The sequence below is a fragment of the Pelobates fuscus genome, chromosome 4 (genome assembly GCF_036172605.1).
Source record: "Pelobates fuscus isolate aPelFus1 chromosome 4, aPelFus1.pri, whole genome shotgun sequence".
Classification (NCBI taxonomy): domain Eukaryota; kingdom Metazoa; phylum Chordata; class Amphibia; order Anura; family Pelobatidae; genus Pelobates; species Pelobates fuscus.
Genome location: NC_086320.1, coordinates 225,088,182 through 225,105,189, shown reverse-complemented (window position 1 = coordinate 225,105,189; position 17,008 = coordinate 225,088,182). Strand labels below are relative to the sequence as shown.

General features: G+C 41.8%; 1 protein-coding gene across 5 annotated transcripts in view; it reads right to left on the bottom strand.

Moving 5' to 3' along the window:
* LOC134608803 (uncharacterized) overlaps nt 1–17,008 on the bottom strand; it is a 233,460-nt gene that overhangs the window by 164,473 nt on the left and 51,979 nt on the right. For 3 of the 5 annotated variants that reach the window (XM_063451916.1, XM_063451914.1, XM_063451915.1), the window contains exons 14-17: nt 11,312–11,428; nt 9,700–9,793; nt 7,537–7,646; nt 4,671–4,745 (exon numbers count right to left, since the gene is read on the bottom strand). In XM_063451916.1, coding sequence (XP_063307986.1) covers nt 4,683–4,745; nt 7,537–7,646; nt 9,700–9,793; nt 11,312–11,428 — 384 coding nt within the window. In that variant the 3' untranslated portion in view covers nt 4,671–4,682. Of the gene's footprint in view, nt 1–4,670; nt 4,746–5,637; nt 7,647–9,699; nt 9,794–11,311; nt 11,429–17,008 lie in introns of those variants that run through there. The other 2 variants (XM_063451912.1, XM_063451913.1) reach the window with 1 other exon arrangement.

The following is a 17,008-nucleotide window of genomic DNA, read 5'->3' as shown; positions in this document are numbered from 1 at the left end:
GAGTAGTCCCAGAAGATTGGAAGTTGGCGAATGTTGTGCCCATTCACAAGAAAGGTAATAGGGAGGAGTCGGGCAACTATAGGCCAGTAAGCCTTACTTCAGTAGTGGGGAAAGTGATGGAAACCATGTTAAAGGATAGGATTGTTGAACATCTAAAAACACATGGATTTCAAGATCAGAGACAACATGGGTTTACTTCAGGGAGATCATACCAAACTAATCTTATTGATTTTTTTGATTGGGTAACTAAAATTATAGATCAGAGTGGTGCAGTAGACATTGCTTACCTAGATTTCAGTAAGGCTTTTGACACTGTTGCACATAGAAGGCTTATCAATAAACTGCAATCTTTGAGTTTGGATTCCAATATTGTTGAATGGGTAAGGCAGTGGCTGAGTGACAGGCAACAGAGGGTTGTAATCAATGGAGTATATTCGAAGCTTGGGCTTGTCACCAGTGGGGTACCTCAGTACTTGGACCTATTCTCTTTAATATTTTTATTAGTGATATTGCAGAAGGTCTTGATGGTAAAGTATGTATTTTTGCTGATGATACCAAGATATGTAACAGGGTTGATGTTCCAGGAGGGATAAGCCAAATGGCTAATGATTTAGGTAAACTAGAAAAATGGTCAGAGTTGTGGCAACTGACATTTAATGTGGATAAGTGCAAGATAATGCATCTTGGACGTAAAAACCCAAGGGCAGAGTACAGAATATTTGATAGAGTCCTAACCTCAACATCTGAGGAAAGGGATTTAGTGGTGATTATTTCTGATGACTTAAAGGTAGGAAGACAATGTAACAGAGCAGTAGGAAATGCTAGCAGAATGCTTGGTTGTATAGGGAGAGGTATTAGCGGTAGAAAGAGGGAAGTGCTCATGCCATTGTACAGAACACTGGTGAGACCTCACTTGGAGTATTGTACGCAGTACTGGAGACCGTATCTTCAGAAGGATACTGATACCTTAGAGAGAGTTCAAAGAAGGGCTACTAAACTGGTTCATGGATTGCAGGATAAAACTTACCAGGAAAGGTTAAAGGATCTTAACATGTATAGCTTGGAGGAAAGACGAGACAGGGAGGATATGATAGAAACATTTAAAGGACCACTCTAGGCACCCAGACCACTTCAGCTTAATGAAGTGGTCTGGGTGCCAGGTCCCTCTAGGATTAACCCTTTTTATATAAACATAGCAGTTTCAGAGAAACTGCTATGTTTATACTGAGGGTTAATCCAGCCTCCAAAACCTCTAGTGGCTGTCTCATTGACAGCCGCTAGAGGCGCTTGCGTGCTTCTCACTGTGAAAATCACAGTGAGAGCACGCAAGCGTCCATAGAAAAGCATTGTAAATGCTTTCCTATGCGACCGGCTGATTGCAAGCGCAGCTCCTGCCGCGCAAGCGCATTCAGCCGATGACGTCGCAAAGAAGAAGGAGAGGAGGAGGAAAGCTCCCCGCCCGGTGCTAGAGAAAGAGGTAAGTTTAACCCCTTCCTCCCCCAGAGCCCGGCGGGAGTGGGTCCCTGAGGGTGGGGGCACCCTCAGGGCACTCTAGTGCCAGGAAAACGAGTATGTTTTCCTGGCACTAGAGTGGTCCTTTAAATACATAAAGGGAATCAACACAGTAAAGGAGGAGACTATATTTAAAAGAAGAAAAACTACCACAACAAGAGGACATTGTCTTAAATTAGAGGGACAAAGGTTTAAAAATAATACCAGGAAGTATTACTTTACTGAGAGGGTAGTGGATGCATGGAATAGCCTTCCAGCTGAAGTGGTAGAGGTTAACACAGTAAAGGAGTTTAAGCATGCGTGGGATAGGCATAAGGCTATCCTAACTATAAGATAAGGCCAGGGACTAATGAAAGTATTTAGAAAATTGGGCAGACTAGATGGGCCGAATGGTTCTTATCTGCCGTCACATTCTATGTTTCTAAGTATTCCCCTTTACAGACTTGTGGAGCTGCAGTGCACCACCTCTGAGATTGGACTCTATGTGAATGCTTAATTCATGTTACAGTTTCTCCAGCCCTGTAGGGCTTGGGGTTTAGGTAATAAGACTGGTGTAGCATATATTTGGTGCTAGTTTTAGCAATTATTCCTCACATTCCGGTCATCAAACTAGCAATTAATCAAACCAGTGGGGTTATTAAAACAGAGAAATATATTTAAAATTTAAAGCTTACCTGTCATGTTATCTACAACTTCTGGTCTTTTTAAAGAGTATATTTCATAAGGTGCTTCTTCTATGACAGGAGGAAGCACTGGATAGATAAATTATATTATATATATATATATATATACACACACACACATACATATATTATATGTATATATACATACACACACACACCCCCGGCCTGGGCCTCTAACAGCAGATACAGGGGCAGCAAAATGCAGGAGTGTGGATGCAGGAGTGCTCAAGTCGCTGAGGACCACGGTCGACCCGCAGAACGGGTAAGAACCCCCACAGTCTATGAGGTCACCGGTGATAACCCAAGTTTGAAAGGGGGAGTGACCACGGATAAAACATGATGTGCTCTGTCTTTCATGGGCTGAGGGGGAGAAGACTGGTGCTTCTGGATCTCCTTGAATACTATCAGGCAGAGGATTCTGGAATGGCACGTTTCAGTACAGGTCAGTTGTGGGCTGGTTTTGAGTGGGATGGCTATAGCAGCATACTTCCCCCTCTGGTATAGAACACAGTCTTGCATAGAGCACACATGTCCACCCCATCACAAACCCCCTGTTGCCATTAACACACAACCGTAAGCATAGGGATTGACTTTTCTGGGTGAAGATGATTTCATCTCACTAAGGAGGGTATTGGGCCTGAATGGACTAAAGCCACTTGCTGAGCTTTTGGGGGTGAGATCTATCACAATGGAGGTGTTGCGCAAATGCAACACTTTTACAGATCCACCCCAGCTGGTTTACGGGTCTGTGCGTTGGGGGTGAAGAGCCAGAGAGTGCAGTCTCGTACTTATATCAGCACTTGATAGGAAGTCAATTATAATGTCCTGTCCTTTTGCTATTGGACTCCGGCCTTCCTACACAGAATCATTCCCACGGTTTTCCCATAGTGATGGAGGTGACATGGGGATTGTGCGGCATATATGGTGGTACTGCATTTTTGCACATGGTTAGAGACACCCTTATTGACATGTTTGGGTTGGATACCGCTTCTGTTTGAAATTTGAAAATGTACTCCTACACTCAATGCAATATCGAAAACAAAATGTAAATCCTGTGCTATTTACTAAATTCTGCAAAGTCACTCGTGCCTGCTCTCTGAACCCAAACCTCCATGAAAAAAAACCCAGCAGTTTAGCAGAGTTGAAGAGATACAGGCTTAAAAAACCTGCGGGAGGAGCAAAGGGCGGATTGGAGGTGGGTGTTACAGACGAGTAACACCCACAAAGCTGAGGACATGGTGGCGTTGGGCTGAAGGTACGTTTAGTATATCTCTTTACATTGAATACATCACGTAGATTTGCATTTATGAACTTTTTATCTTTGGTTACAATTGACATCACAGATTCACAAAAAAAAAAATAGAAAAACATATATGCACCCCACAGCCTCCACATGCCAAATAGTGATATGCAGGTGACATCCAATATCACACTGAGTGTAGCATATTCACACCGCACTGCTTTACTGGCAGTTCTAATGTACAGAAAAAGTTCTAAGCCACTGTGTCAGTACTGCTCTATGCACCATTAACCATGCATTTCTTCAAAGTGGTGCTTTCAGTCAATTCTATTAATGCTTGCTGAATTGCCTCCACGCAAGCTAGAAGCCCATTTGGAGTGTTTACGATCACTGCTGATTAAAATATATTCTTGATGGCAAGGTAAGAACATAGTTCTCTAGGTTGTAGATGTAAACGTTTCCATAAGATAGGGAAGTGTAGTAGCTTGGTATTGCAACCTGTGTAATGTCAGCTGAGGACAGGTTTATTGTGTAAAGTTAGTGTAGCTAATTGTGAATTCATACAGGTTGCACAGACGTTAGTTTTCTACAGTTTATTAATGGCAAAAGAGAAGCTGGGCTCTGCAAGCCAGAGAAGCCTTTGTCAAACGACTTAACCACCATGCCCAATACAGAGCACAGAAGTGACTACTGTGCCTCAAGTCCCCTAACCCACCCCTCCTCCCCCCTTTTCCAGTAATCAAAACATTTTCTGTTAGGTAGCAGTGCCCAGCGGACCCTAGGTAAAAAGTCAAAGGGTTGGCAGCCCTCTATCTGAGCTGAGTCTGGTTGTGCAGGGTTTAGCTGAGGTGAGTCAATGGAAACTCCTAACTGGAACTAATGGCTCTCCAACCAGAAAAGAAAGGGACAGGGTGCAGCACCCAGTAGCCCCAAGGTAAGCACTTACACAGGTGTGCTGCCATCAAAGAAACTGCACCATAACCATCAAAATATACTATAGTAAATGGTGTCTTATTAGTGTAGAATAGTTTATACAACTAGACATTTTAGGGTGTTTGTTTCTTTTAATATTAGTATACAAAGAATAAGGTTCTTCGTTTCTTAAAATATACAGTATGTAAGACATTTTGGAGTCTATTCAGTTAACAAGGAGTTTCGGTGACATGCAGAATTTAGGATTACATTGCTGACATATGAACAATTCTTAATTCAGCATAGTAGGATATTGTTCTCACCTATATTGTACTTCATTTTGCAATGCAGGTCTCCTCCAATGTTTTATATTTAACAGGCGCCTTACTGATAAACACCTGAAACAAGCAATCAATGGTTAACATGGGGCAAATATCATGTCTATACTACTAGACAAGGCAAACACATTCTGCAATGTGACCACTAGGAATGGAGAAGAGCATGCACTCAAATGATGTGTGCCGCATTTGGCAATTATAAGGATGTGGCTACATATACAAGCTAATCACAGTTACTGCCTGGTGGTCGGGTAGGGTGGGGCTTAAATGTCCAGAGAGGATTACCAATTCTGAAACCATGTAGCTGTCAATCCCCTGGTTTATCCCCACTCCAGTCGGATGTATGGGTATACATTGAAGTTGCGGTTTAGTGGATAGGTGAGTGCGCTGGATCTTGTGTATTGTATAATTTGGCCCCCAGCAGCACCCCCATTTATGCATGTTCAGGTGAGTGCAGCCAACCCCATAGATAGATAGATAGATAGATAGATGGGAGTCTAGCCAACTCCTTGGTTTTGCACCCCTCCCTGTCACAGGTGCCTCATCCCAGGGCCCTTTTTAGCCTTGTACTGCAGAGAGCCCCAGATAGATTTTTTCCCCAAGTAAGTAGTTTAATCTCATAAGAGCAGGCATTAGGCTGCAAGTGTAGGACCGCCAAAGATGGGGTACATTGACGTTGTGGCAGGCTTATGCAATGTATGATCATATAATGTAACTAAACTCCCATTATTTTTGCCTAGATGAGGTGTTTTTAAAAAAAAAAAAAAAATAATCTTTTAACATTGAAGTTGCTGTTTAGTGGGTATGGTGAGTGCGCTGGATCTTGTGAGAGATATATATATATATATTTCATTCTTACAGCACAGCAACAATCACAGTCTGTATTGGATCCATAACACATTTAGCAGAACTTGACAACGGCTAGTAAGCAAGGATACATTTTGAGCCACGGTTAGCACATATAAACAGTTTATTACTATTTTGAGTTATAAAACATGCTGTATGAGTTATAAAAATACACAAACTTTGTGTAAAGTAACAGAACAAATACACTTTTGTTGTTTCAGTTTACCATTTCATGTTGCATCATACACAATTGTAGCACACTAATATTACAAAACAAAATATTGGTTATATCTCTCATCAATTGTACCAGAAGGGCACTTTTTTTTTTTAATTTACTGAATAAACATGGGTAAATTGAGCTCCCAAAATATTTGAAATTTCATTTTTTGTTACAGGATGACCTCACTCTGTTGAAAACAAACTGAGTGCAGTATACAAGATATTGTTTTGACCCTCCTATTCTGGGTCACCCAAAATCCTTCACAATAACTGGGGGCCCATTAATCTGTAGTCATAACCCATGTTCAATATACTCTTTAAGCATATTCACATTAAAACTGCGTTGTATTTGTCCATCAGGGTCCAAGGCTATAGCGTATGCACTGACACCCAAGCATCGAACCACTTTGTATGGCCCTTGCCATGCATCTTGAAGCATGTTCTGGGGAGTGGGCAAAAATGCAAGAACTTTCTTCCATGGCAGACATTCGCTCGCTCTTGCTCTCTTATCAAACCAAACCATTTGTCTTCTCTGAGCCAACTCCTCATGATCCAGTTTTTGTCCTAGTAAGGCTTTCAACTTATGCCTAAGCTCAAAAATATAAGGAACTATTGGAGTCTCTTCATGTGGGTGGATACCTTCCCAATATTCTTTCAATAAACATAAAGGTCCCCTAACATTTTTGCCATACAGTAGTTCAAAAGGGGAGAATCCGGTGAATTCTTGAGGAATCTCTTTGTAGACAAAAAGGAGATGAGGAAGTAATCTTTCCCAGTCCTGCTCAGCATCCACAAATGATTCTAATATTATCTTAAGGGTACCATTAAAACTCTCAGAGAGTCCATTTTTCTTGACGTGATAAGGAGACGTACATATCCGTCTCATACCACAATATTGCTGGAGACATTTGACTAGCTCTGACATAAACCTGGTGTCTTGGTCCAATATTATCTCACGGGGGAAGCCTACCCTATTAAAGATAGGTACAAGAGCTTCAGCCATTGCTTCAGCTGATATTGTGGAAAGGGCTACAGCCTCTGGGTAACGACAAGCAAAATCCACAGCAGTGAGGATATAACTCTTCCCGGAGTAGCTGGGCTGGTGCACAGGGCCGATAACATCAACTGCTACCCGCTCAAACAGTTGCCCAATAAGTGGGCGATGTTTGAGGGATAGTTTTGTCTGTTCTCCACGCTGACAGGAATCACATTTCCACCAAAAATCCTTAATCTGAAATAACATTTGTGGCCAATAAAAAGCTTGACCTACCAGATGACGTGAGTGGTTGATCCCCTGATGACCTAGCAGAGGTATATCGTGTGCTATCTTTACAAGGGCTCGCTGGTATTTCTGTGGGAGTATTAATTGTCTGGTACTAGTCCAGGGTAGGTCAGGTTTTGAAGGTTCATCTACCCAGTAGAGTAAGCCATTTTCCCACTCTATCCGTCCCCTCCCTTTCACTAATTCTCCAGTAACTGCTTTTTCTCTCAGCTCATGTAAAGTGGGATCTGTTTCTACTTCTTGGCGATATTCATCAGGTGTTGCCCATCTCAAATTATAAATATTGTCTGAGCATCTTAAAGCAAGCTCTCCTTTGCTTGCTTGGCTGGTTGACTTGTCTATAATTGGAACATCAGCTGTATGATTAGTATTTATGTTGGTCTTGACGTGCATATCACAGGTTTCCTCTTCAGAAGACTGGTCTTCCTCAGTCACAAGGAGATTCTCATGGTCAAATTGACCTTCAGGAACTGGCGGAGATACAGCAGTTTCTTCAGAACTTACCTTTTGAGATAATAATCTATTGGTTGATTTACACGTTTTTTCTGGAATTTTCGGTTTAATTTTTGGTTGGCAAACAGGAGGTGGTAGTTTTGTGCATGAGCTTCCAGGCTCTGAAATTAAACATATATTTGGTTCACTTACAAGAAGAAAAAAAACAGAAACCAAGCAATCAGACAATTTTAAGGCAAAAATCACATAGCTCTTCGCCCCCTTGGTAATATAGTTTAAAGGGGAAAACCAGCGAGAACCAAGTTAAGAGTTCTAGACTCTGGGATAGTAATATTTGAAACTGCAGGATGATCATCAATCCAAGGGTCTCTCCCCTTTATTGATCAGGCTGCAGTCATCCAATAAGCTTTAAAAGTATAAACAAAGGACCAGAGTGTAGAAATGGAACTCCGCAGACTCAAAACTGGAGTTTGCAAGAGCATAAGAGGAAGTGTGCAGTAGACCAAGATATTAGTTGGAGGAAAAAGAATGTCTCTTTTTTTATTTTTTAAAAAGAGAGGGTCAGGCTTGGTTTAGAATATATAAAGTTAACATGATGATAAAGCGAGAGGAATAGTAAAGAGGCAGTACTCCATTGGTGCTGTATCAAGGTTTTCTGGCAAACAATTTGGAAACATTTGAGAAAAGAAATGTTACTCTTGAGAGCAGAGAAATCATCCCTTTTCAATCAGCTTGATAATACAAAATATGTACACTTGCATTATCAATTCCAATTCAGTCTAAACTGCACAGCAGTGATAGGCTGAGAGTGCTCGGTAGCTCCGTAATCTCAGCCTACCACTGCTGTCGGTGTTCACTTCTATATTGTTTTGGAGTGGAACATTTTCAGAGAGATTTAGGTCTTGTAGTGGGCAATGCACACTTTATTCATGCTGCTCAGTGAACACAGCAATATATGAATGTATTATTATATTGTCATAGACAATGGTGCTATTATATAGGAGGACAGCAATGGTGATCCTGTGGGTACTGCTGTGTACTTGCCTGCAGCTGTTGAGAAGTCCGCAGCAGTCGTCCAGCTTGTGATTGACACAAGTCGGACAGCTTCTGGTGGACATGACTGCTCATGAAAGTACCGTAGTTTATTCCAACACATTAATGTTATTTTATTTGTTTTTTTTTGGAGTGAAGAATGACACCTGTGTTTATGTGATTGCTGCCATGTAATAGATTGCATTTTCTAAACTTTGATGCTTGATTTGCACAATAAGTAACAGATTTACAGGCCTGTTCTCTTAAACGTGAATTGTGGTGAATTAGCCAAAGACCTGCAGTTGGCCAAGGAAGCAGATTATGAAACACATAGAATAGGACATTTCCCCCCTTTAGCTAGGGGATTCAGCTATTTTAGACTAGAATTTGCAATTCCGTTACCAATTCACTGTTTAATAAATATACCCCTTGTTTTTTTTTGTTTTTGTTTTTTAAGCATTGATGGTCATTTTTTTTTCTCCAAAATGGTTTGACTGCCTTTTTAGTTTCTAGTTCATAAAGTAGCTTGAAGTGTTATTCTAAAAACAACAACCACTCCCTTCAGTTTCCAGGGTTATTTGCAGTGTTGGCACATTGAGATAAATAAGGGGGTTTTGTGTTGTAATTTAGGCACTTGAACTCAAAAAAGTTTGCCATCACGGTTATAGGAATAAATTAAAAAAAAAATACATGACTTGGATGAAAAGAACTTGGACAACACTGGGTATTGCAACGCAGACACATACTGTATGTGAGGATCTACGTGCAAACAAGCCACTTTTCTTCAACTGCAAATATACACAATAATGTCTGGTATATTTAAAGACACTCTCGTCTCTTACTTACACAATGCAATGAAGCAGCAACACATTTTTTCAAAATATATTTATGCAGAAGGTATAAAAACACAAATTCAAATAATTAGCAAATTTGTCACTGTGTCAGCATTCTTGAACTGTAGACACAGAACATGAAAACATGTTAAGACCAGGTAAGGAGAGTGATATTCAATTTGTTAAGCATTTACTATTTTAACTCTGAATGAAAATCACAGGTTAAAGATGCACTCATGGAGGAAAAATAATGAGTGTATTTATCTATCCTAAAAGCTTATCTTCAAATGTGTATCTGTTACAGGAAGCTAGGTACTTTAGTTGAGAACATTTCTACAGCTTGACTTACCTGGATTACTGATGGTCTTCTCTTCAGAAGGGATATGTGTCAGGGTTTGAGGAGTGACAACTGCAGCACTGCTGATATCAGGATTAACATATGCCTATGAAGAAAAACACAAACAGGAAATACTTCATAAATTAAAGCTCTGTGGATTCACAGACATCAACATATTACCGGATATAATTCAGAAACCACAGCTGGATTCTGTGGGGAAGAGGTTCAGTAGGGGTAAGGGAAGAGGTAAGGGATAGAGGAGTGGATCAATAAGTAGATCCCTCAATGAGGTAAGAGAAGCAGAAACTAATCACTTTGTTAATGCTGAATTAAATGGGTAAGAGGGAGTTGATCAAATAGTAAGCTTTAATCATGCTGCGGTAAGAAAAGAGTGGATCAATTCGTAAATGTACAAAAATAACTGCCCTTCCACTTCCCTGTCTTATGGGGATATTACCAGTCTCTTCATGCAGCAGACAAATGGTTAAAAGGGACACTAAGCACCAAAACAACTTTAGCTTAATGAAGCAGTTTTGGTGTATAGAACATGTTCCTGCAGTCGCACTGCTCCATCCTCTGCCATTTAGTTAAATAACATTGTTTATGCAGCCCTAGGCACACCCTGCATGTGACTTACACAGTCTCTTTACACATCACTTGCAAAGAGAGAAATAATGTTTAAACGTCCTTTAGGGTCAGTCTGTTTAATTTAGAATTTCTTCTTACCTCCTGCTCTGTTGATAGCCTACTAGAGCCCACAGGAGACTCCTGATAAAAGGTCATCCAGTAGACCCTACTTTGCCTTACACATTTTAGGAGCAATAGATTGATAAAGAAGATCAGATTACTAGGAACATATTGAAGTAAGGGGAGTATAGGGTGACAGATTCACTTTAACAGAGCAGAAGATTTTAAAAAAAAATCTCTAAAGTAAATACACTGTGCCAATTGAAAATTAAACCGTTTTTTCATGTTGGCTGTGTGAGTCACAGCCAGGAGAGATGTGGCCCGGGCTGCATAAACAAATGGATTTAACTCCTAATGGCAGAGAATTAAGCAGTGGAAGTGCTGGGGCATAATCTACAAAAAAAAAAAAATCATTAAGCAAACATTGTTTTGGTGCTTAGAGTATCCCTAATAAAATTATTTTGAGCTTTGTTATTCATCACTACTTGCATTTTTTAAGGTTTAAAAAACACCATACTCATAAAAATATTTTAACCCATAAAACATAAATGATGCTAAAATCTTGTGAAAGAAAAAGTAATTCAAACAGTGTAAATATTTTCAGCAAAATGTAAAAATATTTCCAAACACCTGACACTAGGGGGAACCAAAGTACACTGGACCACTACCCACATGTATTGGTATGGGATACCCAAACCCCAGATCAATTGTCAGTAGAAATTAACAGTATCATGTGCCAACGTCTACCAGGCATTTCTAATGCTACATAACAGCAATACAACTACAGGAACATAAAATCAGGCAGTAAGATCATTATCAAACTATAATTTCCTTGGGTTAAAAAAAAAAAAAAAAAAAAAAAAACACTGAAAATTCTCATATTAAGGAAAACATTTCAGAAAAAAAAGTCATTTTAGATATTCAAGACGGTACACACCATTTTTTTTCTTAATTCCTCATGACGTTCCTTCTGGATTACCATGGCTTTATTAAACCTCTCCGTAACTTTCAGGACAAATGTAACATCATCTTCACACTGGATCTTAAAATTATCCTAAGGGAAAAAGAATGAAGGTGAAACACTCAAATATACTACAATTGCAGAAGTACAATAAACAAAATATGTCAAAGTGAAAGTTTCACCTGTTGCTCTACTGCTAAATGTTTTACTAAACTGTCATGTGCTACATGTCCACAGCGGTATGTCCCAAAGGTGGGAGGAAGACAACTTTTTCTGTTGAACCATATGTGATCCAATATACTGTGTAGCAGGTGATCTTTCAAATTGAGAGGTCTTCTCACTGCACTTTAGAGTCAAGAAAGATTGTTTTCCCCAATTTGTGGTAGTAAACATAGGCCCTCAAATTCTTAATTCCTGCCCAACTCCATCCTCCCTTCTCCACTTTTTTCCTTATGCACTTTTCTTTCTCCTTTTAAAAAGATTTGCAAAGCGGATACATCTATTACCACACTTTACATGGTATCCCACAACAATTTCAAATTTTCAATGCACCTTTTCTTAATGCGTTTTATATTACATGTAATTGTGGGTTATTAAACATCTAGTCTGTGGTTATTTTTTGCAATTTCAGAGCACCTTTTTAATTTCTTGTATTCCTTTAAAAAATTGTTATGAAAAACCATAAAAAAATAAGGACTGTCATAAACATATTGGGAGGAGAAAATATAAAAATTGTATTTTTTTTTTAGCTAAACCTGAACTGGAAATGTAATTTCCAGCCTAAATACCTGAATAAAACCAGTGTTTTTTTCACCTGGACATTTTATTGCTTTGGTGCACTCAAAAATCATCATAGTGTAAGGTCTGTTGTGGTATTTGTGGATGAGCTAGGAAATCCTAGGGCAATCCTGCACTGACTAGGCTTCTAAGTGGTTAACCTGTTAACATAGCACACTGTACATTATTATGAAATGTATTGCCATGGAGCTCTGGGTTAAACATTAGTATTAGTTAATCGTATGTCTGTCACTGACTGTTCTTAGAGGCACCTGAATTTGACTTGTGATACTGTGTGGCCTCACATATATTGGGTGAGATTTATTGAATGCTCATTTCTATAAAAGTGGTGCAAAAATGGAAAAAGGAAGGACACACCAATAGCATGTACCTTCTAGAACCACTAGTTTTCATAGAGACTGCATTTTTTATTACTTTAGACTACTTTGTAGAACAGAAAAGGTTTTGATAAACCTCCCAACTGTTCATAGAAAACCCACTGATGAAGCCACTGTCTGGTGTTCGTTATACATGGAATATCAAAGTCTATGTTTGTTTTCCGTTTAGACATACTATTTAATGAGATATCATTAAAGGTGAAATTGCCCGTTATGATTTGTGTTCATTTCAGCCTTTACATACAGTAACCTACATTTTATATAATTTTTATATAGCAGCAACGGATTCTCAAGTGTTGAACAATATAATAAGGTTCCACTCAAGGTGATGTTTAACTGACAATACCAAATTTTTTCCATAAAATACACCTAGCTGCACACTGGCACAAAGGACAGATAGCCCTACTCATGTGAGCTTATAATCTAGTAGGAGGTAGTTGTTAAATATAAAAAATAAATAACTTAAATAGAAACTTAAATAGAAAGTAAGGGCTATGTACATCCACTGAAGCATGGCACTCGTTTTATCAAAGCTGCAAGTGTTGTCGATTTCTGATATCCACTGCAGATATTACACAACTCAAAATTTTTATCAACATGAGTTACTCATTTTCTACAAGCAGAATTAAGAAGGCATACATTAAAATTAGCACTAAAAACACCATAACCGCTATAATCCACTGATCGCGTTTAACCAATGCACTGCAGGGCGTAGCTCAGGACAGCCAACGGAAGTTCCTGCTAAGGAACCTCTGGCTCTTTGGAGATGGTAGTGGAGATGGGTTTCACTCCTTACAATATGGAGGCATCAGGGCACTTTATATTTGTTTGTTTTTTGTTTTTTTTTATTCTTTATTTTATTGTGCGTCAAATAACAATAATCATGCAGAGCCACGACAGCAACTGCAGGCTTTTTCATAGTGTAAACGGCACATTTTTATTTTTTAGATGACATGAAAGAAACAAACTCGTGTAGTTAGGATGAACATGCTTGGTTAGGCATTTGAATAACATAGTTGGGTATGCATAAGCTTATAGTAATGTATGTGGGTTACTTGTTGATGTACATTAGAGTAAATGAGCTTTTAGTGCTTGATACCGTGTTTCTCCGAAAATGAGACCGGGTCTTATATTAATTTTAGTCACACAAAACACACTAAGGCTTATTTTCAGGGTAGGGCTTATTTATTTACGGTACCGGTACGTACATTGAACCCCCCTTTAATTAATCCACCCCCTCTAATTAATCCACCCCCCCTTTAATAAATCTACCCCCCTCTAATTAATCCACCACCCCCCCTCTTTAATAAATCCACCCCCCTCTAATTAATCCACACCCCCTCTAATTAATCCACACCCCCCTCTATTTAATTCACCCCCCTCCCCCCCCTTTAATTAATTAAGTCCCAGACATAAAATACCGGTATCTACTCACAGTTCAAAGAGTCCGACCACTGGGTGCCTCACCGCCCGGAATGGATCCTTCCACTGAAGATCCGTGAAGGCAGACTGACGGCGCTGCGCACGTCGTCATCACGCTGCGCACGTCATCACGCTGCGCGATGCCGCGGGCCGCAACGCTCCTCCCCCTCCTCATAGAAGAAGGAAGTCCCGCCGGGCCGCAAAGGTAAAATGCCTTGGTCTTATTTTCGGGGTAGGGCTTATATTGCAGCCCACCCCGAAAATTCGGCTAGGGCTTATTTTCGGGGTAGGTCCTATTTTCGGGGAAACACGGTAGGTACATAGGCTTAAAACAGAAAAGCCGTGTCAAAAGTAAAGATTGTGCTTCAACGCTTAATATGCTTAAAAATGCTCAAAATATGCTTAAAACATGTTTAAAATAACCACCCTGGGGGGGCGGAGCCTGGCACCCATGCAGGATAGACGTGTGGGGCTCGAGCTCCCGGGCTTTCCGCACTCTTTGGGGTGATAACCCCGATTAATCGTACGTACCCTGACACCGGAGGGCATTACCGGGAAGCCGAGCTCGTGAGATACGCACAGATAGTGGTATCTAGCCTGTAACCTCTTGGAGACCTGAGCCACGCCGTTGCGGCCTACTGGGAGAAGGCTGGGGAGAGGCGGCCGATCTCCTCACCTTGAAAACCCCCATCTAGCTCGGCGGCGATCCAACCCCTCCCCCCCCCCTCTGGACCGGTGGGGGATATCCCGGTCCATACCGAACACACTGGGGCAACAAGCACGGCTCCAGTCTCCTGCCACAGACTGGCTCCCGGAGGAAAGCCTGATACACCAAGCCACAAAATGGCGGCTACCTGCTTGCCGACCACGCAGCACTTACATCCCTCCATAGAGTATCAACACAGCCTGGAATCTACTCTGCAGCGCCTGGATGACATATTTCAGAGATTCTGGCTGAGGATCCGGGAGCGGGAGCAGAACGTCATGGCTGAGAGGGAAATCCCTCCTAAGAGCACAGAGCAGCCGAGAGTAAACAGGCCTCCCCCAGGCAAAGCACACAAGCCTGCGCCCACTCACTTATCTGCTCGTCCGCCTGGGCTGAAAACCCCTCAGAGCACAACCCCCAAGCATCAGGCGCCGAAGCGGAGGATCACCCGCCGACACAGGCGCATTAAATCTGAACCCACTACTTACCCAGGGAGAAGGAAGAGCCTGGCTCCAGTGAACACCAGAATCAGCATGAAAATGCAGCAGGCACTCATCCAAGCCTGGGGCCGAAACGAAGCCCTGCATCGCTATGCCAACACCGACCACCGGAATGCTCAAGCACAGGCTCCACATATGCCACAAGCGGGTATCGGATGACCCAGACGCAGCACAAGCTTTGCGCCCATGGTGGAGACCACAGAGTTGTCTCATCTTGGACTGGCGCTCCCTCACTAACACTATCACACTGCATGCCATTGTGTAATTATGTCATTAATGCTTCGTTTTTCTTTCTTTATTTTCTATGTTTTCTTATCTCCCTCTTCCCCCTATACTTTTCCTCTCCTGCCAATGACAACTGTTTACTGTTCCAATTTTGAGGCACCCCGGAGGCCAGTGGTCCATTACCATCTGACAACCTAGAGCCCACGCCAGAACCCATCATTAGCCTTGTATAACCTTGCTGTCTCACTGCTTTAACCCAGTACCAATAGCATGTTTTACAATCTACATTACAATCTTTATATACCTACATGTCTATAGACTTGCATGCATAGAATAGAAGATTTTGCTTAGAATCTCCTCTAGACATGTTCTGCCTAGCCTGTACTCCTTATCACCATAACAAAAAATGTGTAGTACAATCAAATGCCTTATAACTGTCATGCATTGATAAGCTCATTATCTTGCCATTGCTGTTGGGGCAATGCAAAACGTCTGTCACTCTCATACACACAAAAATAAAGAATTAAAAAAAAAAAAAAAAAATAACCACCCTATGTTTACCCAGTGACAGTCAGGTAAGAGTCTATGTCAGCATTCAGGATGACCCCTTAGTGTGAAGTGTGGTATGCTGTAGTGTGGTAACATGCTTAATGGCTGCCTCTGTGCTTATAGTCCCATTGGGTGACCTGAAAGGGGGGTCGCAGCTCCATTCCTGGATCACTTGTATTCCAGCCGAGCACCAGACTTGGGCCTGTGGTGAATCCCGGGTTTAGTGGCTGTCGGTGGGCCAATCTTCCGTTTCAGGCTCTCAACGGGGAACTGGGCTGTGTGCCAGGTTGGTCCGAGGCCTTGTAACGTGTTCCCTCTTCGGGTTCATTATGCTCTGGTGTGTCGGGTTGTTATGCTGCTCCTCTTCAGTTTGTGTGAGGTAAGTGCTTATTCGCCGATGCCCTCTTTGGTGCGGTCATTGTTCCGCCTGTATGGGAGCAGGAGAGGAGGGTGCGTCCGGCGGCCCTCTCTTCGGAGGTGCCATGTGGTCTCCGCCATCTTGGGAGCGGACTTTCGCTGGTGTTGCGGCACTTCACTGGGTCACAGGGTGGGGGCCAGGTTCACCCCCGCCGGTCCATAAGGGGGGGGGGGGGGGGGGGAAACAGGGCCAGACCCGCCTAGCCTTGCGTTTCAGCCATACCGCTGGTGGGCAGGATAGCTGGCCGGCGGCCGGCCACCCCACTCACCGCCCGGGCGGTCTCCATCACGTTCGGCTGGGATCGCCCCACCGAGGGACTAGAACCTCGTGGCAAGCCTCTCCTCGGGACCAGGGTTGCCTCTTTCACTGGTGTTCAAGTTTCTGGCTTTTAACGAGCGTTTTCCTGGTCTTTAGGGCCAAAAACTCGAGCAGTTTGCAGGAACTCTTTCTCCATGCTTCCACTCAGCATGGCGGTCCGGCCCCGCCCCCCTATATTTGTTTATTACATACGCATTGTCACCATATAATTGTGTGGAGAAGGGGCATGTATATTTATGATCACAATGTCATCAGCATTTGCCAAAAAACTTTGTTTTGAACAACAAGACAAATGTGAGTTTGTTTACTTATTGTTTTACTGTAAATACTGCACTTGTATCTGCACTAAGGATCTGTGAA